Consider the following 24,245-nt stretch of genomic DNA (forward strand, 5'->3'; position numbering starts at 1 on the left):
TCGAGCTGATGAGTGACGCTCCCGTATGTAAATATACAGGCGGGACGAACAGCAATAATGATACCTGATTGGTTGCTGGACGTACAAGATTTCCGGGTACACCACTGCTGATTGGCCGAACTCAACTTTTAGCACGCAATTTTAAAAACAATTTTTAAAAATTTATTTTTAAAATAGTAAAGATAATACTCGCAATAAAACATATTTAAAAACATATGAATATTTGTCAATAAATAAATAAATAAACGTGAGTTGCCAGACTGAAGCGCGGCTAACCAATGATAAACGAGCACTGAGTGACAGACAGGCGGTTTATCCAATTAAATGCAAGCTGGGCAGTGACACGTGGGAACAACACTAGCCCCCGACTCATGCTACAAAACAAGAAACAACAACACAGCGTGTTGAAGGTTTTTCGCTCATGTTTTTCTTTTATATTTTAAGTTTTAATTAATCATTTATATAATGTAACGTTATACATAAAATATATATATCCTTTTATAGTATTAATCTTCCGCAGTTTTATACACAGGCTCCAGATCAGGTGTTTCATTACAGGTGTGAACTTTGTTCGGGTCAGTTGATAAAATCACCTTTGAGCTTTTATCATGCAGTTCAGATAACGCTGGTTAAAAACATCTGGTCTCCTCATGGCGTCCCCCGCGCTCCTCGCAGCCGCTCTGGCGGTGTGTGTGAGCGGGATCCCGCGGGGCTGCTCGGAGGGTGTGTGGCGGCTCCCCCCGGTCCTGGATCGGTCTTACGTGGCTGCGGTTTATGAACACCAGGTGATCCTGAACCCGAACCCCAAGATTCCCGTGTGGAGAGAAGCAGCTCTGGAGCACATGAAGAAAAACCTGGATGTGTTTGAGGAGCAGACTGCTTTAGCTGCACAGCAGGTAACTTTAACGTTTAGTAGAGCTTTTATTTTACCTTTTTATTTATTTAATTTCATGTTTTACCTTTTATCCCTTTTTATTTTATTCATTTAATCCCTTTATTTGTTTTTTTTTAACGTATTTATTTTAGTTTCATCATTTACTTTTTTAAAATAATTGTTTTGTTATTTTAGTCTTCTAGTATTTCTTTAACTGTGTTTATATTTCATTATTCTAATTATTTATCTCTTCTCTATGTTATGTTGCTTTACATTTTATCCTGTCTGCATAGCCTTTTGTTCTAAATTATTTTATTTCTCCTTAAATAAATTTTATATTGTTTGATTGTTTTTATAAATAAAACTTATTTTTCAGTCCCTTTAATTTTTTTTAAAATGCTCGGCTGCAGAAGATGAAGATGAGGTTTACCCTTAATAAATCATTGGTTGTTTGCATCAGAAATTTCAGTTAAATACGGCTCTGAAAAAAAGAGAGCACTTAAAATGATGAGTTTCTTTAATTTTACCAAGTTAAAAACCTCTGGAATATAATCAAGAGGAAGATGGATGATCACAAACCATCAAACCACCAAACTGAACTGCTTGAATTTTTGCAGCAGGAATAAAGCAGCATAAAGTTATCCAAAAGCAGTGTGTAAGACTGGTGGAGGAGAACATGATGACAACTTTATGAATCTGAACTTGTTTTCTTTGCATTATTTGAGGTCTGAAAGTTCTGCATCTTTTTTGTCAGGGGGCCCAAATCATAGTATTCCCGGAGGACGGCATCCATGGATTCAACTACAGCAGAGCTTCCATAGCAAGTTACCTGGAGCCAATTCCTGACCCCACACACGTGACGTGGAGTCCATGCGCTGATCCTGACCGATTCCCAAACACAGAGGTACTTTACAATACACCCAGTAGTGGATGCACACTCTTCTTTATTTGTTGTTTTATTTTCATTTCCTCTCATTTATCTAAATCATTATTTTTTTCCACATGCCCAGATGTGGAGTTTCTGTGTTTCTGACAGTCACAAAACTACATATTTTTTTGGAGGGGGGAAGGTAATTTAGTTTTAATCCACAGCCATGCTGATCCACACTCTTCTAGTGGTTGTTTTTCCATCTCTTGTTTTCATATACTTTTAAATGAATAGGCATACAGAATTAAAACCAATTAGAGCACAACCATCAACTTTGTCGTTTAAAATTAAATTTTAATACTTAATATACTGGCGAGGGCACTGAGTGGCGCTGCCACGATTAGGCGATCGCTGGATTGAATCCTGATCATGCAGCTTGCCATCAGCAGCCAAAGTCTGAGAGAGAACAATTGACCATGCTCTCTTTGAGTCGGTACAGTAGATGGCGCTCTTTCATCCTCTCATCACTCCTAGGGTGATGTGGATCAGCACAAGGCTGCACCTGTGAGCTGATGTATCAGAACCGCTGTATCAGAGTCTCTGCGCTTTCCTCTGAGCGTTAGCGCTGTGATGCTACCTGGCAATGCTGCATTAGCAGCGGTTCAAAAAAAAAAATAGGTGGTGGCATCCTATTTAATATTTATATTATTTATTATTAAGTCTGTAGTATGTTTTCTACAGAGCTAATTTCCCACCGAAATAACAGAAAATCATTCACAGTGATTTTAAATATTTTTTAAGATGCTTATTCCTAGTTATAGAGTTATAGAGGACACTCGCTGTAATAAAACCTGTGGACGTTGTTGTTTCGTTGTTTTCTCAGGTACTCCATCGTCTGAGCTGCATGGCTCGCAAGAACTGCATCTTCTTGGTGGCCAACATGCCGGATCGTCAGCTGTGCAGCCGGCTGGAGGACCCCCTCTGTCCGGTGGATGGTCAGTACCAGTATAACACGGATGTTGTGTTCAGTAGCGACGGCACTCTGGTGGCCAGGTACCATAAACAGAACCTGTACTTCGAGGCTGCGTTCGACAAGCCCCCGCAGTGCGAGTACGTTACCTTCACCACTCCGTTCGCTGGGCGCTTTGGGGTCTTCACCTGTTTCGACATACTGTTTCGGGAGCCGGCCGTGACCCTTGTGAAGGACATGGGCGTCAGGCAGCTGGTGTATCCGACAGCCTGGATGAATCAGCTCCCCCTGCTGGCGGCCGTGCAGTTCCAGCGCTCCTTCTCGTTCTCTACAGGTGTGACTTTGCTGGCTGCGAATATTCGATCTGCAGCTCTGGGCATGACGGGCAGCGGGATCTTCACGCCTCAGGATGCTCTGTACCATCACGACATGGATGGCGAGAGTGGGAAACTGCTGGTGAAGAGAGTGCCTGTCCTGGATCCATCTGTGCCCTGGACTCTCTCTGAAGCAGGGAATGTGAAAGGGAATGGAACAGAGAATGGAACAGGGACTGAAGCAGGGAATGTGGATGGGAAAGGAGCAGGGAAGGCTTGCATGAGGACTAAACCCTTGTCATACCCAATTAAAGAAGAGGAAGAAGTGCAGAACAAGCCAGGGCACTGTTTCCTCTGCCGCGAGTGCTCCCCAAGCGATGAACAAACACCTTTTAACTCCACAATGATGTACGATAAGTTCACCATGTTGCCTCTCCAGGGCAGCGAGGGGAATCTCACCGTGTGCGATGGATCCCTCTGCTGCCAGCTGCTGTTCCGGAGACAGAAACCTCCCGAGGAAGAGCTTTACGCACTCGGGGCGTTTAACGGACTCCACGTGGTCCACGGCACGTACTATTTGGAGGTGTGCGCCTTGGTCAGATGCACAAGTCTGGACAAGGCAAGCTGCGGAGGAGAGACTGAGCACGCTCAGACGATGATCGACTTCCATCTGGAAGGGAGCTTCAGCACAGAGCACGTCTACGCTGGCGTGCTGGGCAGCGGCATGAGCCTGGATCTACCAGACATTACCGGCCGGAGGAAAAACGGACGATTCCACATGAACAACACAGAAATGACCACTGGACTGGTGACAGCAGTTCTGTACGGAAGGGTCTATGAGAAGGATGGCACGGATCAAGATCAGTTTGCTGGTTCAAGTGTATTATTTTAAGATTTTACGTGCAGAAATTTAATATTTTCATATTTGCACTGAAGCTGCAAGGCCAAGGTGTTTGAGTTAATGAAGTTAGTTAGTGACTGTAGTTTTTCATAAGCTCCTCCCACCTTTAGGATTCTTTATCTGAAGGGAGTTTAGCTAATCTGGTCAAAATGTACCTTAAATGTACCTTGTACTTTCTTGATGTCTCTGGATTAATATTTTGTGATAATACAAAAAAAAATTAGTTACAAAACACTTTAAAACTGAAAGCAAAATTTCAACTCAATACAATAAATGTAAAAAAAAATACAGACCTTCAAATTTGCTATGTTTTTCCTAATATATTTAGAAATATCTAATAGAATTATGATGTAATCCACCAAAAAAAAAAAAAGATGTTTTATTCATGATTTATTAGTAATCATTTGAACAATGCACCGAGTAGCCAGGTCACAGTCCTGCCCTCGAGTTTCTCAGCAATCTTATATAAAAGGCAATATTTTTCTTAACACGCACAGCATTCACACTCACAGACACACACACACAAAAAGTACACACGCTTCTTTCCTCTGTTTCCGAGTCAAAGTATAACAAATGCTGTGATTCACCAAAGACCAGAGTTGAACAAGTAGAAACCCTGTCGGCACCTTGATAGCTGGTCTCAGACTTGTAGGTAAGAAATGTGTCACAAGGCCTTTTTTATAAGAAAACTTCACTGTCCCAAAAAAACGTCTTCAGTTAAATCATTCACTTCTGCAGCAACAGGGACTGGAACGTTGAACCTGACAGCACTTAACATTCACAGCAGTCCTAGTCTTGGTTGATCTGGTTTGCAATAAATTATTAGCCATAAAAACACAAGAAAGGAAGGGAAAAATAGTCCTAAATGAAGTCATGCTTTTAAAAAAAAAAAAAGTGGTTGGGAGGGGGGACAAGTTGGTCCCATTGGCTGGGTTCCACAGACGAAGGTTCTGGGAACCGTAGTCCCACAGTAGTCATCAATGCATGTTTGTAGTTTTGGCCACCGCCCCGCCGAGGCCCGAACCGAACCGTTCCTCTTCTTTCTTCCAACAACGAGGGGGAACACAGGTAAAATGTGTCCAGATTTTAAAAGAGCTTACTGAAAGAACATTTAACTCCAAAGTGGAGGTTAAAAATGCATCATAACTGTGGAAACAGAAGCCAAAGACTGCAGACTGTAGTGTAGTAATAGATAGGTCAACCGTGTTCCTGTCCTATTCTTCAGAATCATCAGTCTCTAAAGGCTCCTGAGACATCGGCTGTACAGGCCTAAGAGGAAAGGCAGCCAACCCCATTTATTTCTTTTAATAAAAGAAAAAAGAAATGTGGTAGTGGCGCCATTATCCCCGACTTCAGCAATAGCTTAGAATTCACATTCCACACTAAATCCATCCATTTCAATGTGTGATTCAGCACTATAGCGTACTACCCAGTACTCTCCAGGCACTCTGTAGCTGTACAAAACACAACAGTAGGGAATTAGCGGCCGCGCGGATCGCTGAATCTGGGATTAAATGAATGTCATCCTTTAGTAGAGTAAAAGGTAAAAGAATCACACATTAAACTACAGATTTCTGCGTAGATCTGCGCTCTTATTTCACAGAGAGAAGCAGAGTCAGAGAGACTTCAGAGTCTTCAGTAGGTCTCCGAGTCAGAGTCATTAAGTTCATCGTCGGGGACGATCAGGCCGTCCTCCCGGCCCAGGTTATTGAAGCTGCAGTAAGAGCCGTGCTCAGAGCGCAGTGCCGGTAAAGGGTCGAAGGTCACGGCTTTCGATGGGCTGCAGTAGTGGTTAATGGCGCTGAAGGTGAGGCCTGGCAAGGCACCGGCACTGCCAGGGGACACGGGCATCATGGTGGCCAGGATCAGTGCCAGACAGTCGGCCACATCTTTGTTCGGGGCGCAGGCTAAGGCCGGGGTGTAACCTGTGGAGTAAAAGTGGTTACAAGTCAATTAACTCCACTTAGTCTTTAAAAAATGAGTAAAAAGTGAAATAATCTAGTGAAATAATGTATGTGAATTGTGCCAGTCTAGCAAAACGTAATAAAAAGTCTAAAGCAAAGCAAGACCACAGATATGGTATCTACTCTGCAAGACATTGTTTTATGAATTTTCCAAATTCCGTATTAAGGAGCAGTAAAGCCATTTAGCAGAAGTACAGAGTTATACAGGAGTTTCAGTCAAGTTTCTCCAGCACCGATGCTGGAGCAGTATTAGCATTAGACGCTAAACGCTAAGCGCTAGGTCTTTTGCCGTTTAGACGTGAGTACATGGGACAAAGCGCTAGCTGATAGCGCCCTGGGTTAGCGGAACACTCAGGGTTTCTCAGTGCTTAGGTCTCTCAGTGCTAACTGTGACTAGCGCTGCTGCTAATCGTTTTACTCACCCAAATAAACAGTTTTTAGGAGAGAAATACGTGTAGAATAACATCCAGTGCTTGTTTGACTTGCTTTTACAGCAACACTTGCTGAATTAGAAGGGGGGAGCCCCTTGTTCCTTACTATTGTATCTTAAAATGCGCCTTATAATCTGGTGTACCTTATGTATGTGTAATATAATACTTTTATTGATAGTGCGACAGTATTTTATAATTTGAATTACGCAATTTTTTTTTTTATTTGATGTAATTGCCCTTCAGCCTGCATTTACTTTATTACAGTATAAATTGGATGAAAAATTGCTGTGTGTAGGTCCTCACCATTCTCGTCCACAGCGAGGACACTAGCTCCCTTCCCCAGAAGCTCCTGCACCACCACTGTGAGACCGTTGCGGGCAGCAACATGCAGCGGCCTGGGAGATAGCAAAAACACAGATATTGATTAGGGAGTGATGAGATACGACATGTCTTTTATGGCTGGTGTGTGCATGTTAAGAGTGCAGTGTATGTGTACGTCCACACGTACGTCTGCAGGGCTGCGTTTGTGGCGTTGATTAGGTTCCTGTCCGAGACCTTCTCCAGAATCAACAAGGCACTGGTTTCATGCCCCTGGGGTGAATTAAAATAAAATAAATAAATAACACTAAACACAAGGGAAAAACTGCACTAAAACTGTTATTTTCTAATTTTATTGTTAATTTTCTCCCAATTTAGCTAGGCTAATTGTCCCACCCATTCAGCTGTATATCCCCCATCACTAGTGATCCCTCAACACAAGGATGTCAGACTCTGATGATGCAGAATTGCAGAGTACATCAGCTCACAGACGCAGCCTTGGGCTGATCCACATCACCCTAGGAGTGATGAGGGGAAAGAGCAGCCCCATCTACTGTTCCCACTCAGAGAGAGCAAGGCAAATTGTGCTCTCTCAGGGCTCCGGCAGCTGATGGCTACAAGCTGCATGACTGGGATTTAAACAGATTCGATTTTTCTATCATAAGGCCCCTTTTCAGTGTTAGTTTAAGTAAAGATCTGTGCGTCCTGTACCTTGCTGCAGGCTAAATGTAGGGCCGAGTTCTTATTTGCATCCTGTAGCGTGAGGTCCGCCTTCGCTCTACTCACGAGCACTTCTGCATGAGAACAAAAGATGATTTATTTCAGCATCTTCAACATCAAAGCTGCCAGTTCAAAAAGCACCGTCCCCACCATTAAAATGAAGAATACAACTGGTGCATTTTAAAGACTCGAGCTCATCTGACACTTTGGAGAAGAAAGAAGGCCTGTGGGCGTCTGTATCTTACCGACAGCATTAGTCTGGCCGTTCTCAGCTGCCATCATCAAGGGTGTTTTGCCGAGCGCATCTATGGCGTTTACCTGGGCGTTGTGCCCCAGCAGTAGCTGCAGGCACTCCACGTGGTCTGTGTAGGCTGCTGCATGCAGAGGCGTTCTAATGCATAATAGAGAAGAGAGCAGGAGTGAGATTTTATTTTAACACACTCAGAAATTTTACATTTAATTCCAGTCAAAAAAAAAAATTACTGCTTTAATCTGCTTACATTTAATCACAGAAACTGGAAAAAATGGGAGACCAGTATGTAAACAGATTATGAAGTGTTACCTGTGGGCCGGCTTGGAAATAGCCACATGTTGTAAGGTGTTATCAGGTGAGTGAGGTTAAATACTGACCAGTGTGCTCATGGCAAGGCAACAAGGAAATTTAGGAATTACACTTTTGGTGTTGTAAAGCATGATAAAGAGTACTAACCTTCGTTGAATAGCACACCCCTAACGGTGTAAAAAGCTAATTATTAGGGCAAAATATGCCCCAAAGCACCTGTTGTAAAGAGTGTTGGGCAAAAAGAGCTAAATTACTGAATCTCAGAAAGCTGTGGGAGAGCGGAGGAGGGCTATTCAACAAATGTTAGTGCTGTTTATTATGTTTTACTACATCAAAAGTCCATTTTACACCGGAGTTCTCCTTTAAGCGTCTGACCGTGGATTACAGACGAATGGGACAATTCTTTTTCAAATTAGTTTTAGAATTTAACAAACTTAACATTCAGTACAGTGATAAAAAATTAAATCCCTGACCTCGACTTGGAATCCGTAGCATTAACAATTGCAGGACCCAGCGTGTCGATCAACAGCTCCGCTGCTCCCTCGTTATCACTGATCCTGTAAAAGAAAACGATACATTTCCTCATGAACAAACACACAGATTTACATCTGTGCAGAATCAGGACTACGAGGCCATTAGGAGTATAACCCAGCTGCACTTACACGGCACAGTGAAGCGGACTGAACGAGTTACCCTCCATCTTGTGGAAGACTTCCTGCTCTAACAGCGCCTCAACACACGTATCGTGACCTGAGGAAGAAAAGAAATCAGAGGAAATCAAAGCAAGATCAGGCAAAAACAGGATGCATATACAGGAGGTGGAGGATGAACTTGGAGTAGAGAGCAGGAAGAAGAGTAGAAGCAAGAAAGACTTCTAAACAGATTATTCAGACTAAAAATTAGTTTAAGAAATACAACATCTTAATCTTTGATCTTATTTAACTTTGAGTATTACATGTTTTTGCATCACGTCTTAATCGGCGAGGTTACAGGCTTGTTTTAAAGCAAGAATCTGACTACTCTCTGACTTATATAAGCTCAGTTTTACCATCATCTAGACAACTAGAGATGGGAGGATTGATCAGCTATGTATCATATTGGTATCGATTTTTTTTAGGTAAAAGACGCAATCGGCTAAAATTTCTCCATTATAGCTGATTCAATTGGGGACAATTATATTGATAATTGTTCGTGGAACCCTGCCTTAATACAGGCTGCAGAGAGACTCATCAGTAGCTCAATTCAGTCAGTGTGGATTTCTGCTGCTTTGAAGGTTTCAGCTGTTTTTACCGCTCTCTACAGTTTATCTTTTAGCCCAGTCAGTGAGTAGCAGAGCTAACAAACACCACTAACCACCACTACAGCAGCAGAAGCTGCAGGAGCCAGAAAGCTAAAGAAATCAGTTTCAGACAGTTTTTCTGTTGTTCCCACTTTAAACTCCACAGTGCAAATCTGTAAGGGGAAATCACAGACTTTCTCACAGTTTCAGCTGAGCCAGAGTGTTAGATTATTGCTGTTATTATTACTAAATAACTTGGTTATATACTTTAACAGTAAATATGGGCTATTTTAAGCAGTAAGCTGACTTTGGAAAATAGGCAGTCAGGCGGCTGATGTTGGGATACCCGTTCTCTTGATATTAGCATGTAATAAACAGAAACAAAATTATAAAAATGAAATTATTTACACATATATCTTGTAAAATTTCACATATATATACGAAATGTTGGCGAGTAAAGCACTTTAGTTAATTTACAATCAACTTAGATTCCCAGTGTTTGTCTAGATGTGGCCATAATGAGGGAAATTTGCATCAAGTTTGTATGGCATCTATGTGGCATCCGTGTGGCATTTGGCCCCGCCCACAATCAATATCAATGTTGATAGGCTCCCTCACCATTGTAGCAGGCCCAGTGGAGTGGAGTGTAGCCACAGTTGTCCATGATGACGGGCACAGTGTTCAGGGACTGTGCCGCCTGCAGCAGGGCCCCCAGCACGCCAATGTGGCCACAGGCTGCTGCCAAGTGCATGGCAGTGCGCCCCCTACTGTCACGCACAGGCAGACTGGCACTGTGCTGTAACAACGCCTCCACACACGCCTCGTGCCCCGTCACAGCCTGCAGACACAAACATGACATATGCTTCATTCCTGATCTTCCCAGCTACAGAGAACTGCTCAGGGGGGTGAACGTGACTTACCCCTCGGTGCAGGGCCGTCCTGCCCCACTTGTCCTTGGCCTCCACGCTGGCTCCTTTACTCAGCAGAAAGTAGACGCAGTCTGTGTGCCCGTTCAACACGGCCAGCATAAGAGGAGTCCTGACAAAACCAATCCACCAATCCATCAATCAGAATCACATCAGCTCTACACACCCATTCCACATGCCCCCGACCAATACAGAAATCTCGTCACTCACTGTCCGCTCCCGTCCTGAACGTCCACGGCTGCGTGGGGATCGGCGTTCCCAATCAGCAGGCGGAGGCATTCTAAATGGCCGTTCATGGCTGAAGGATCAGATAAAAGAACGAAATATGAGGTTAGTCAGAGTGAGCAGCAGAGGGCACTACAGTGTATGAAGCTGAACAAATGAATCGATGCACAGAATAAACAAATATAACAATAAAAATACGCACTACACAGATATAGAGTTTAAGACTGTATATACGAGGGGTGGGAATATCTAGGCACCATACGATTTTATTCAATCATGACTAAGCATCTGCGATACAATTAATAAACAATTATCATTAAATCTTGATGCATCTTTTTTTTTTCTATACAGGATTTTTTTTTTTTGTTTCTCATTGTATGACTACTTGGACTACTTTTAAAGTAAAGTGTCTGTAACGATCCATACTGAATCATGCTATTTAATAGGCTCTTTGACACTATTTCTCTTTACTTGAAAAAAGGTGTAGTTATTCCAATTAATCAAATGATTAATACAAAAATCTAGAATGAATGTTTTTGGGGTAATAGTAAAACCAGCTACAAATGGTCAACAAGCAGGGCAATAGTCTATGATAGTATTGTACTACACATGAACCCTACCGAAACAATTAGTACCAAGCCTCATTGGACCATGCCAACATTGCCAGTTCTGTAGGGTCCAGGGTGCTATTAGCTAGTGGTTTGTTTCGCGTATCTTGTTTTAACACAGTAAACACAGTCGAATATACTCAACTCTAAACAGTGAAAGAGCTAGCGCTGTAGTTTGCGGCTAATGCTAATACTGCTCCAGCCTTAGTGTTGGAGAAACTTCACTAACAACTCACCCTTATAACTCTGAAGAGTATCTTTATCTATACTGCTCCTTAAAACCTGACTGGTAAAATTCATACATATGTTGCACTGTCGATTTTTAGGAAAATTAGTGCACCTATAGTGTGAAAAATACAGTATACAGTATGTAGATAAAATAAATGCATCTAGAACACGGTGATGCATTTACCTGCAGCATGGATAGGTGTCCTCTTCTGGGAATAGTCTTTGAGCAGGATGGAGGCCCCCTGGGTAATCAGAACATCCACACATTCTACATGGCCCTTGAAGGCAGCGAGGTCCAGCGGCGTGTGTCCCTGTACTGTTCGCACATCCAAGTCCAACAGAGACTGAACCAGAACCTCCAGCGCAGGGTGGTGCCCGTGATATGCCTGTAACACACACAGACACACAGACGGTGAAGTTCTTGCTTGCTCAGATGCCTAAATTAATAAAACAAACTCCAGCTTTCAGAGAAAATTTTATTTTAAGAGTCTAGATTTCTACTCACTGCTAAGTGCAAAGGACTGATTGGAGTCTGTCCATCTGTGTCATTCAGGATATCCGTCCCAGATGTCTCCATGAGCTGAGGATCAACACAGATCATAAGAACATAATACAGATATTATAATAAGTACATTTAATGGTCATTAAATTTGAAATCTGGTCCAGCTGATCCAAACACACACATCAAAACATAACATAATATCTAAAAAGGATAGAAAATATTGTGGTAGGACCATACGAGTGATTTTCGAAACCCAAATCATAGCACATTTCACTTCACTATAAAAACAGTTATTTCAAATCAGACTATGCAACATACAATCTATGGATACAAAAGCTATGGGATGATTATCAGATAAATATTGTCGCTGTCCAATGAAAAACAAGTATCTCCAAAACAGCAACTTTACGGTAGAGAGAAAAAAATTCTTAACTTTTAATGGAAGTCAATGTAAAAAGGGTTTAATTCAGGTCATTTAGAAAAATTTCTATTGGTCCGTTCATGAGGAAATTTTGACACAGTGTAAGGAACAGTTTGTATGTTCAAATTACATAGCAAACCAAAAGTCAACAAAAACAGATTTTTTTTACTAAAAAACACTAAGCGGTGGGATTTTATTGTGTGTATTTCTGGTACTTACTGATAACCTTTATAGTCTCTAATTTGTACTTTTTTTGTATGTGACTATAAATCATTTAGGAGTGGACTTTTTTTAAATTGTACTTATTTTTATGTAAATAATGGGAAACACTGGAAAAAAAAGTAAAATGGTATTTGTATTAAATTATATTGAACTGTGTTCCCAAAAAAAAAAAAAAGCAGTCAACAAACACCACCACAAGGAGACTTGACTGCAGGGTTTTAAAGGTACTGGGAGCTAAATGGTAAGGTTTTTTAGCTAATATATTAAATAAACTATAAAACAGTAATAAAAAAAAGGTTTGTGAGGCAAAATAACTTGATTGAGACATTTCTACTTGTACAGTATAACAACATGTTCTAATCACTGATGCACTATTGCCCCACATTACTGCTGTTCATTTATCTGTCCACTTGAGGGCAGTCTGGCACAAATCTTTAGGACTGAGTTGGAGGCAGCAGATTTCTCATCTGTTTCTGTTTCAGATCTGTGCTTTAACAGAACCAAACCGCCTAATCTTTAATAATGAGCTTTAATACACTTACCACATCCAGCGGGGTTTCACTGGTGATCTGTAACAACACAAGAAACACTGCTCAGAACTGCAGCATGACTGAAAGAAGACTGTAAGTAAAGCAGACTATGGGCTATATGTGTAAGAATGAGTGGGACAGGCAGGGGCAGGGACTGACCAGTTCGAGGCAGAGGCGGTGACCGTAGGCTGAGGCGTAGTGTACTGCATTATAGCCCTGTTTGTCTCGGATACCTGGGTTAGCGTCGTTACGTAACAAATACTCCAAGCACCTGAGAAAATACAGACAGACAATTATTAAACATATTTACGTATGTTGATAGAAAGAATAGAAACCTCACAATTCGGCACGGCACGGCGGCTTAGTAGTTAGCAAATCCGCCTCCCAGCAGCACTGGGGTCTTGGGTTCAATTCCCTATCTGGGTGGAATTTACATTATTTCCAAAAACATGGAGATTAGGTCAACTGTTTATATATATATATAAAAAAACGATTGTAAAGTGCCCTTAGGTTTCTAGAAAGGCGCTATAGAAGTGCAACTTCATTCATTCATTCATTTCTTCCAAAACATCAATCTCAATCTATCCCTGTACTCAGCCCATGTGCCTGCCAGCATCATAATGAAGTTATATGAGTAACTGTGTCCTGGAGGGGTGGCTCTGATAGGATTATTCCATGTTAAGCATTCGGCTCTCCGGAGATGATATTTATTTCCTCTCTAATTAATTTTCATCAGTGGTGTTTGTCCTCATCGTTTTCCAACACTGCTTTCCTCTGGTTATCACTTCATAAACTGCACAATAAACAGTGAACGGGGATGACCTCTTTGCTGTAAATGCACTAAAGTGTCATTTTATAAAGTCTGGGCAGTGTTCAATGAGCCCATGTGTCAACAGTAGGGCTGGGTATCGTTTTAAATTTTCGATACTGGTACCGATGCGATACTTTGAATTTGGTACAGATAACTAAACGATACTTTTTTTCCCAATACTTTTCTCTTTTCTAATAAATATTACACAATGTATTTATTTAACGGCCATTTGTTTGTTGCACTTTATTAAGAACAAAAATCATTGCTTGTGCTTAAGTTGCATTTCAGTTTTAAAAATATCATCATCACATTGACAATTTTAATAAATTAGATTTGTTTATAAAGTAGTGGTGTCAATCACTGAATCACTGAAAACTGAGTTGTAATCATGAATTTTTTTAATGCTGCTAGTTACCTGTATTTTTGTATTTTTTTTAGGAAGGGGTACAGTAATAATAGTGTAGTGTGGTTTAGGTTAAACAGACTAGAGCTTTTCTTATTACAAAATTTAATTCTTACTTGGCATCAGTGTCCGAAGCAGCAGCGTAGTGCAAAGGAGTGCAGCCCCTCACGTCCATGTCGTTCACACTGGCCCCTGAGCCCACCAGTGCAAACAGGCACTGGTAATTACAGTTAGCGGCTGCGTAATGAAGTGGCGTCCTGCACACAAACACGCATACACACACAGAGAAATAAATATATTAGAAAGCCAGCCATCATCACTAAACAGGGTTTGTGCACCATTTTAAAAGTCAAATTTAACGCTTTTTAAGACCTTTTTAAGACATAAATAAATATAATATAAGACCCAAAAATGTAGTCATAATTTCTTTGGTAACCTTAGTTCTTTCCACACTAATTTTAGCTAGCTTGCTGGTAACGTTAGCTAGCTTGCTGCTAATGTTAGCTAGCTCTCTGATAACGTTAGCTAGCTCACCTCTAATATTATCTAGCTTTCAGCTAACCTTAGTCCTCTCCATGGTAATATAAGCCAACTTGCCCCTAATGTTAGCTAGCTCTCCGCTAACCTTAGTTCTCTCTCGGGTAACGTTAGGTAGCTTGACGCTACTGTTAGCTAGCCTTCCCCTAAACTTCTCTTAGCAGGGACATTAGCTAGCTTGTAATGCCGGTAATGTTAGCTAGCGTTCCGCTAACCTTAGTTCTCTCACCGGTAACATTAGCTAGCTCTCCGGTAACGTTAGCTAGTTTGCCACTAATGTTAGCTAGCGTTCCGCTAACCTTAGTTCTCTCTCCAGTAACATTAGCTAGCTCTCCGCTAACATTAGTTCTCTCGCCGGTAATGTTAGCTAACTTGCTGCTAATGTTAATACGTGCTTTCCCTTCAGCATTAAACAGACTGTCTGAAAACGTAATACCTACAGCACATTTACAGTAAACTTAAGACAATTTAAGACTTTTTAAGGACTTGTACTGAGCAACTACTAAAAAGCAACTACTAAGTACCTACAATAAAATTTCTCTCTTGCTTCATCATACACTAAAGCCACATCGACAATGAAATTCTGTGACAGCATTTTTATATAGCTGATGTTGTCAATTACGCAGAATAATCGTTGCAGCCCTATTGAAGACATTTAATCTTTAGCACTGAGATGCTTTTCATTTTTTTCTGATTTCTGTTCGCCTCCAAAAACTCACCTTCCAAATCTGTCTTTCTTGTTGAAGTCTGCGCCGCAATTGAGCAGCAGATTTAAACAGTCCAGGTTCCTAAAGGGAGAATTTAGGAGGGGGTAGGGTGGTGTAGATTGGGGTTTGGGTGGGGGGTAAAGACAAAAGCAAAGAGGAGAGAGGAGATGAAGAATTTGAAGCTTCAATAATCTGAATTAAGTGAGATATTTTTTGGGGGGAATCTCTCTGGAATGAAATTCAGAAAAAGAGACAAACAAAGGCCACATTCAGAAGCAATGATAAAAAAAAATGGACCAATCAGAGCAAAGCAGGGCTATGACTCACCCTCCTGCTGCTGCTGCATGTAAACACGTCCTGCCAAAGTCATCAGGCGTGTCAACGTCAAAACCTGCAGCCGTTCGAACAAAAACAACAACGTAAACATTATATCTTCAACATGAGCATCAACACGGCCATACAGAGAGAAAACAGCTTTCGTTTGATGCCCTGATGAGACATACGCTCACACACCTGCTAACTAAAGCTCACACCGGGCCACCGAGTGCCCACCTTTTCCTGTGCTCAGAGCGGGAATGACTCACCAGATGACAGAAGTTTTCGGCAGCAGTCGGAGAAGCCACTGAGTGCAGCCAGGTGAAGGGGAAACATGCCGTGGATGCCTCGTCTGCAGAGACAGAGAGAGAGGTGACGGGTTATTGGTTACTGAGTGATTATTCTACCAAAAATACACTGCATTACATTTTCGTAATCTCTCAATCCATGTGTGAAAATGATGATCTCATGCTCCCTGAACCCTGAACTCTTTCACAATTCCAGCACCATGAATCCTGACATTGTTCATGTTGGAATATGTCTGTGTTAATCAGGGAAGAAAAAATAAATACATTGATGGAATAACCTGGTCTATATTCAGTATATTCAGGTAGTCAGCTGACCTCATTCTTTCAGCACATACTGTTGCTGAACCTAAACCTGCAGACCAACTGCAGCATCAACCAACCAACACATCATTTACCTACTTAAATCTCAGATAGAGACTTTTTTTTGGACAGGCAGTGTAATTTTAAAATACATTCAATGAAAATACCAAGAGAGTGCAGATCTGTCCTCAAAGATAAACGTGCTACTTAGAAGTCTAAATTATAAAACATATTTAAATACATACATTATATATATGTGTGTACAAAATAATTCTGCATGTGTTCCTGTAGAGCTTTAATGAAGTCTTCAATATTGAATTTACAATGTAAAAAATCATATAAAAAGGTAAAACAATGAATGAGAAGAGAAGAGGTGTGTCCAAATGTTGACTGGTACTGTAAATTTTGATACCCAGCCCTAGCGAAGACCAACCAACTCTATCATACAGCTCTGGAAAAAATAAGAGGCCACTTAAAAATTATGAGTTTCTTTAATTTTACCAAATTGAAAACCTCTGGAATATAATCAAGAGGAAGATTGGATGATCAAAGGCCATGAAACCAAACAGAACTGCTTGTTGAGTTTAAAAAGCATAAAGTTATCCAAAAGCAGTGTGTGAGACTGGTGGAGGAGAACAAGATGCCAAGATGCATAAAAAACATTGATTTCTGAACTCTTCAAACTTTATGAATATGAACTTGTTTTCTTTTTATTACTTGAGGTCTAAAAGCTCTGCATCTTTTTTTTTGTTGGTTATTTCAGCCATTTCAAATTTTCTGCAAATAAAAGCTCTAAATGACAATATTTTTATTTGGAATTTGAGAGAAATGTTGTCTGCAGTTTATAGAATAAATAGCAAAATCAGAGAAACTGATTCAGAAACTGAAGTGCTCTCTTAATCTTTTCCAGAGCTGTATAGTCTGCAGTGGTCTGCAGTTGTAAGTTAGAATCCAGACCCGTGGCAAACTTAATAAAAAGGAGTGGCGAATCAGTCCTGCTGCTTTGCAGGAAAAGACCACAGTGTGAGCAGGCCTTTAAGAGTGAAACTCTGCCAAGCCAAGGTACAGTTTCAATGGCTGCCATCTGTTATATCCAGAGTGTCCTTTCATGCTCTCTGGTATAGCTGTTGAGAGGAGGGAGAGGAAGAAATAGTGATGAGGAGGAAGGCAGTAGTGACTCACTTGGCGGTGTTGGCCCCGTTGGTGATGAGTGTGTTGATGAGGAGCTCATGGCCGTATCGGGCAGCTATGTGCAGTGGAGAGTTCCCGTTCTTATCTTCACAGTCTATCTCAGCTCCTGTCAACACACAGTCAAACAACAATTTAAACGCTGGAGTAGACGGCGGAAGGAGACGGACGATAAGGAAAATAGTTACAGAACTACGGGAATGAGGCAGAAAATTAAGCGTGGTAAGATCTAGGAAAGACAGGCGAGGTGCCACTCACCGCTCTGAATGACAGCCTGAGATCTGGAGAACCTGCCGTGGATGGCAGCCATGTGGAGCGGAGTCTTCCCATCTTTACTCTGACAAAAAGGAGAGAGAGAAGTGAAGGAAAGATAAAACCCAGTGTATTCTGATAAAAAAAGAAAATGCTTATTTAAAAGATGGGTGATATGAGCCTAAAATATAAATAACACAATATTCCATGGTGTCAATGCGATAATAAGTGTTTTTTTAATTGCAAGAATATACAGCTCTAGAAAAAATTAAGAGAGCACTTCAGTTTTTGAATCAGTTTCTCTGATTTTGCTATTTATAGGTTTATGTTTGAGTAAAATGAACATTTTTGTTTTATTCTTTAAACTACAGACAACATTTCTCCCAAATTCCAAATAAAAATATTGATTAAAAATAATAATTTAGAGCATTTATTTGCAGAAAATGAGAAATGGCTGAAATAACAAAAAGATGCAGAGCTTTCAGACCCCAAATAATGCAAAGAAAACCAGTTCATATTAATTTAGAAACAACACTAACGTCTGGGATAGAATAACCCAGATTTTTAATCACAACTTTTGTGTCTCTGCATGCTCTCCACCAGTCTTTCACACTGCTTTTGGATAACTTTATGCCACTCCTGGCCTAAAAAAAACAAGCAGTTCAGCTCAGTTTAGTTTGTTTGTGATCATCCATCTTCCTCTGACCCACATCACCGTAGGAGTGATGAGGGGAAAGAAAGAGCGCCATTTACTGTACCCAACCAGAGATAGCAAGACCAATTGTACTCTCTCAGGGCTCTGGCAGCTGATGGCAAGCTGCATGACCGGAATTCGAACCAGCGATCTCCTGATCATATTGGCAGTATTTTAGAACGCTGGACAACTTGGAGCCCCTATATTATATTACTTTAATCTGAGAGTTCTTAAAATTGTGTCAATAATTCATTATAGACTAAGCAATAGAAAAAGTCATATTTTTTTCCCCTCTCATATTAACTTATATTTTAAAACACTAAGAAATGTAAGCACAGCCTATGGCACAAGCCCACACACACACACACACACACACACACAAAGAACTCAAAGCAGCTTGTTCCCTACAGCCTTTTTCCCCACCTTCTGTTACTCCAGGACTCGCTTGTGTGGGTCAGTCTGTTGCCCCAAACACTGCCAGTCAATACAAGCATTCACCGCTCAGCACTACTGCAGCGGGTTAACTTATGTTAATGCATGAACACTAAATGGAATGCTGTATTTACATGGGAAAACATGTTTAAACAAAACAAAAGAAGGCAGGAAGTGTATTTTGAGGCTGCTGGTTCGTTTCTGATGCTGCTTAGCTCAGCCATTTCTGAAATAATCAGCTGGACAGGCCTTGGCACCCTCTTCCCTGGATGGTGGAGTGAAGCCACATGGCGCTGTTCATGTTAATGAATGAAATTAGGCAGACAGTTCTACCATATTATTTATCTCACAATTATTATCTAATTTATGAACATCAAAATGATTTGATCCCAATATATCTAGGCTGATTTTCCAACCCTTTTAGCTGATACTATACAGCTGTATATAAGAAGGGTAAAGACTAGCACATGACTACTGTTCTTTTTGAACTGCTGCTGATGCTGCAGCATTGCCGAGTAGCAACACAGTGCTTACGCTCGGAGGAAAGCGCTGCGACTCGGTTCTAATACATCAGCTCACAGACGCAGCCTTGTGCTGATCCTCATCACCTTAGGAGTGATGAGGGGAAAGAAAGAGCACCATCTACTGTACCCATCCAGAGAGAGCAAGACCAACTGTGCTCCCTCAGGGCTCCAGTAACTGATGGCAAGCTGCATAACTAGGATCCAAACCCGCTAACTCCTTATCATAGTACCACAGAAACCCAGTCACATAACCAAAAACAGGCTAGAATCTAGAGTCTTTTTATTTAGATGGATAAAAATCACACCTGTTTCGTTTATTTCTGATTGCAGAATGTATTTAAAGAGCTACCTGCAGGTCTTGTGAGCATATTTCTGACTTCTTTACAGACCTAGAGGTTTGATCTTGGCCTAAACCTGCAAGAACGGCTTCATCTGGCAATGTTCTCCACTTGTAAAATAAAAGCCTCAGAGAGCTCACTGGATCTGACTCAACATGTTGCGCATGTTTTTGTTTAGCAAAGTAAACCAATCTATTAAATCTTAAAACATATTAAAACACAGATACAGATACCCGTCACTTCACAGACAATAGTTTCCAACACAGTTAAAGCTGATTTTAGTCTGGCAACTCACTTTAATGTTTACGTCAGCTCCGTTACCCACTAGAAGTTCCAGGCACAGCGCCCCCTGGCGGGAGGCAGCGGTAAAGTGCAGTGGAGCGAAGCCCTTCTCATTCACTTGATTCACATTAGCACCGGCCTCTATCAGCTCGTTCACGACCACATCCTGACCGTTATAACAAGCCACGTGCAGAGGGGTGTTTCCATACGCATTCGGCTCATTGATCTGTGCAGAAAGAGAGAGAGAGAGAGAGAGAGAGAGAGAGAGAGAGAAAGAGAGAATATTACTGATCACGTAATTAGAGATTCTGAACGGGGGTCTATTAATTTGATTTCTATTAAATATCTAGCCATAATCTGGTTCCACCTAAAGTTAAATTAAGGGCTGCATTAATCATTAGAAGAACAGTTCAGGAGGACAGTCGAAGAATCTCAGAACAGTAAAAGGCTTTTGCTACTTAGAATGGGCATAAATCACAGGAACATGAACTAAAAAGACTCTTAACTGCTTCAAAAAGAGTTCTTTAATACTAGAGCACACCAATACCCTGCAAATGTATGGCTTTCCCTTCTCTCAACACATAATTCTTACTAATCAGCTAATTAACAAGCCCTTTCGGAATTACAATGAGTGTGTTAAAGCAGGGAATCCTCTAGAATGTGCAGAGCAGGTGGGGTGTCAGGAACAGGATTGAAGAATACTGCGCTAAGCTACAGGGGTTGCACAATGAAACTGATGATTTTGTTTTTTGGATACAATCCGGGTTAGCACCTGAACATCCCTTTCAGACAGCTTCCTCTTACAGCATCCACAGTTAATCCTGTTGGATGTGGTTGGTCCTTCTTGGTGGTATGCTGACATTACCCTGGATACCGTGGCTCTTTATGCATCACAAAGACTTGCTGTCTTGGTCACAGGTGCGCCAGCAAGACGTGCACCAACAATTTGTCCTCTTTTGAACTCTGGTTATTATGGGTGACTGGTATGTCTCCCATAAATGTTGTGTTCATTGTAATATTTTGAGTAAAACTGTGCTCTTACCCTGCTAATTGAACCTTTAGTTGAAATTCTGAATGTGGGTTAATATTAATTCGATTTCTATTAATTTTCTAACCCCAATCTGGTCCCATCCTGTTTAATAATAATAAAAATTAAAAAGGCAACAACCGATGTTTCCAATATCTCATCCAGTATATTAAATAAAACACAATGGTGATATGAGGAGGCAAAAGAAGCATGTGTGCACTTGATTTAAGCATAAAAATAAATGCAGTCCTCAGAGGACTCCATCAACGAGAGTGTTATAAGAAGGAAAGAATGCCAGGTGTGAGAGGAGTCAGGTGAGAGGTGTGTGGAAAGATCAGACTCACATCCACCCCGAGATCCAGCAGGTATTTGACCACACTGATCATGCCACTGGAGGCTGCAGCGTGGAGCGGTGTGTAGGCTTTCTTATCCTTACACGCCACCTCCGTGCCATGAGACACCAGCAATCGCACCACCTCCATATGACCTGAGAGAGAGGGAGGGTGTGAATGCAGGAGGGAGGGAAATAAAAAAACATATATATATTGAGATAAATAATGCTGGTAATAAGAGTGAGGTAAGAGCAAAAGACAATAAGAGAATAAAAACAAATTGAGGAATATGATCGCAATAAGATTAATATAATGATAAAAAAGAAAGAAGGAGGAGAAAAGAAGAAGGAAAGCGAAAAAATAAATAAATAAATAAATAAATAAATAAAGAGCAAAGATCCAGACGAGAGAGCGTGGGTGGTAAAACGGCCAAATGAGACAAAGGCAGGCGAACAGAGCAGCCCTCTCTCTCTCTCAGAGAGAACAGCCACAGCCTGACACAAACAGCCCCAGCCCAGCAGAAGCCTGAGCGTTCTTTCTGTGAGACTGAAGCTCCTCTGTCTGCTGGAACTGCTCCGCTTCTGCACGTCAGTCTTCTGTGAGCAGGCATTACGCTAAATAAACACAGCCTGAGTAATGAAGCACAGCTGATTCACTGAGGTGCACTGTTTTAATTCCGCCAATTCTTACCCATGTATGCAGCCCAGTGGATGGCCCGTCTGTCCTTCTTATCAAACGCATTAATATTGGCTCCTCTGGAGAGCAGAAGCTTCACCATCTACAACAGAACAAACAGAAGCACTTTAACTGAATATGTAAGTAACATCGGGTTTTAAGCCGATAATATTCTGTATATTCTCTGTGGCAGGGGCTGGACAAGAATTCAATATAAACACATACATACTGTGATATAAAGTGGTTCGATACGGTGATATGATTTTTTTTTTACCACAAAGTGTGGGAGTTCACTTAGAAACGATGTAAACGTCTGTAGCTCCTCCATTTCCACTCACTGTTGTGTTTTTACGTGGATCTCCATGGAAACTCGCACGCAAACTGTAATTATGGTGCGCGGCAGTGGACAAATAGCTATTTTATTAAACGCGAAGAGACGTTACTCAGAGATGTGAGTCCGGATGGGACTAAAAGTCTGTAATTTTCTCAGAGGCCATCTGAGAAATGGTGGTTCAGGATGGAAATAAAATCCAGGTTTTAAACACCTTTTAACCAATAAATTATCATGATTTTTTCATGACTTTTCTATGCTTTCAAGGCAAATTTCCATGACCATACGATTTTTAAAACAGTGCAAATATGGACAATAAAACAAAAATCAACTAAAACTACAATCAAAATTGTTTATAGTAGGCCTAAAATGAATGACACAATTTTTTATAATAAAATGTGTGTCAAATCCTGAGGTAACTCTGAGCTCAAAATATTTTTTTTTTATAGTTAACTGAAACACAGATTTGTAGACCAAATTTACATGACTTTCCAAAACTTTTTATTTATTTATTTTTTTTCCAGGCCTGGAAATTGCTATTTTCAAATTCCATGACTTTGCCAGGATTTTTATGACCGTACGAAGCCTGAAAATAACAGAGGACCCCCCCCATAAAAGAGGAAACTATCCCAGGACCCCCGGAGAAACTAATCCCCTCCGGAAAGGACTTTGGACTGCATTAAATGCATTACAACTACATTATAAAACATGTCTGAAAGGAAATACAGAAAAAAAGAGTGGGACCTCGAGGTGGCCGCTGAAGGCAGCGTGGTGCAGGGCGGTGCGTCCAGCGCGGTCCGACACGTTCACGTTGCTGAGCTGGGGGACGAGGGCCTCGGCGCAGCGCACGGCTTTGTTGGCGGCGGCCACGTGCAGCGGCGTCTGCCAGTTCTTGTCGCGGGCATTGACGTCAGCGGAGTGCTTCAGCAGTGCCTGAACCGCATCCTATACAAACACACAGACAGCATACAAGCATGCATATAAACACAGCACAGGGACAGAGAGGAGGCGGCGTGGGGGTGTGTGAATGCTTTGTGTGTGTGTGTGTGTGTGTGTGAGGTTTGTTTGCATTTCTATGATGTAGGTGTTTGTGTGGTGGAACATAATACCTCGCTGCAGGAGGCGACGGCGCGGTGAAGAGGGGTCAGCCACTTATTATCTTTGGCATTTACTCTCGCGCCTGAAAGAGAGAGTGATAGAAAGATGAGAGAAAAGACCAAGACACTGTTTGCTGGTCCAAACTCCGCTAAAGCGAGCCCCTTTTAAGCCCTGTTTACTAGAGGACTCCTGTGGCTCTTTGGAAGAACATCTGTGAGGGTTAAAATAGTGCAGCAGCACCTGCTACTCTTTATCAATCTCCTCTAATGGAACCCTTCCCCCCTTTACTGCATGCAATCCCAGCCTTTCCTGGCAGTCAGCTGACTCCCAGTGAGTATATTCATGGGTGCTCTTATGAATGGGGGGCGTGCAAGTTGCGTGTAAGATGTTCTGGCACAGTTCTCTTCAGTAATAGAGAACAGGCTTGTGAGTAAAGGGGCGTTTTCTACCAAGAGCCCCTTTTACACATGCATGGTAATGCAGAACCCAGTCTGTATCAGGTTTACTGGACTTAATGAGCTTCTTGAGCAGTTTTTAAGTTATTAATGCCTTATTTTAAATGTCAGGGCTCTCCGGATTTAACAAATGAAGTTTGGAGCTACTTTGATCCTGGATAACGGTGTAAAAAGCGATTTATCAGGGGCAAAATATGCCCTGAAGCTCCTGTTGTAAAATGCATAAAATGACTGGATCTTGAAAAGCTGTAGGAGAGCAGAGGTGGGCTTAATACCCTTCATCATGTTTTACTGCACCTTAAAGTCCATTTAACCCCAGAGTTCTCCTTCAACAGTGGCAAAAGGAGAAGTTAATTTTGAGGAAACCGACCAC

General features: G+C 41.4%; 2 protein-coding genes across 3 annotated transcripts in view; one reads left to right on the forward strand and one right to left on the reverse strand.

Moving 5' to 3' along the window:
- Positions 1-352: 352 nt before the first annotated feature.
- Positions 353-4,234, forward strand: btd (biotinidase). Its single transcript, XM_007260686.4, has 3 exons — positions 353-896; positions 1,629-1,778; positions 2,626-4,234. Exons 1-3 carry the CDS (start codon positions 651-653, stop codon positions 3,916-3,918), a joined length of 1,689 nt encoding a protein of 562 aa, XP_007260748.3. The 5' UTR covers positions 353-650; the 3' UTR covers positions 3,919-4,234.
- Positions 4,235-4,289: 55 nt separating this feature from the next.
- LOC103042235 (serine/threonine-protein phosphatase 6 regulatory ankyrin repeat subunit A) overlaps positions 4,290-24,245 on the reverse strand; it is a 44,435-nt gene continuing 24,479 nt past the window's right edge. For both annotated transcript variants that reach the window (XM_049475716.1, XM_022668553.2), the window contains exons 4-28: positions 23,429-23,499; positions 23,064-23,264; positions 22,004-22,091; positions 21,326-21,468; positions 19,968-20,180; positions 17,691-17,769; positions 17,427-17,541; positions 15,906-15,988; positions 15,649-15,712; positions 15,334-15,402; positions 14,194-14,334; positions 13,023-13,134; positions 12,876-12,902; positions 11,694-11,768; positions 11,373-11,574; positions 10,338-10,425; positions 10,122-10,239; positions 9,820-10,039; positions 8,585-8,672; positions 8,396-8,479; positions 7,606-7,751; positions 7,352-7,434; positions 6,831-6,913; positions 6,626-6,717; positions 4,290-5,852 (exon numbers count right to left, since the gene is read on the reverse strand). In XM_049475716.1, the coding sequence (XP_049331673.1) occupies positions 5,563-5,852; positions 6,626-6,717; positions 6,831-6,913; positions 7,352-7,434; positions 7,606-7,751; positions 8,396-8,479; positions 8,585-8,672; positions 9,820-10,039; positions 10,122-10,239; positions 10,338-10,425; positions 11,373-11,574; positions 11,694-11,768; positions 12,876-12,902; positions 13,023-13,134; positions 14,194-14,334; positions 15,334-15,402; positions 15,649-15,712; positions 15,906-15,988; positions 17,427-17,541; positions 17,691-17,769; positions 19,968-20,180; positions 21,326-21,468; positions 22,004-22,091; positions 23,064-23,264; positions 23,429-23,499 (2,975 nt within the window). In that variant the 3' untranslated portion in view covers positions 4,290-5,562. The remainder of the gene's footprint in view (positions 5,853-6,625; positions 6,718-6,830; positions 6,914-7,351; positions 7,435-7,605; positions 7,752-8,395; positions 8,480-8,584; positions 8,673-9,819; positions 10,040-10,121; positions 10,240-10,337; positions 10,426-11,372; positions 11,575-11,693; positions 11,769-12,875; positions 12,903-13,022; positions 13,135-14,193; positions 14,335-15,333; positions 15,403-15,648; positions 15,713-15,905; positions 15,989-17,426; positions 17,542-17,690; positions 17,770-19,967; positions 20,181-21,325; positions 21,469-22,003; positions 22,092-23,063; positions 23,265-23,428; positions 23,500-24,245) is intronic.

The sequence above is a fragment of the Astyanax mexicanus genome, chromosome 3, assembly GCF_023375975.1.
Source record: "Astyanax mexicanus isolate ESR-SI-001 chromosome 3, AstMex3_surface, whole genome shotgun sequence".
Lineage (NCBI taxonomy): Eukaryota > Metazoa > Chordata > Actinopteri > Characiformes > Acestrorhamphidae > Astyanax > Astyanax mexicanus.

Coding starts and splice junctions, on each gene's coding strand:
- btd (XM_007260686.4), top strand. CDS start 651: ATGGCGTCCCCCGCGCTCCTCGCAGCCGCTCTGGCGGTGTGTGTGAGC. Junction 897..1,628: donor CTGCTTTAGCTGCACAGCAG/GTAACTTTAACG, acceptor CTTTTTTGTCAG/GGGGCCCAAATCATAGTATT. Junction 1,779..2,625: donor ACCGATTCCCAAACACAGAG/GTACTTTACAAT, acceptor TTGTTTTCTCAG/GTACTCCATCGTCTGAGCTG.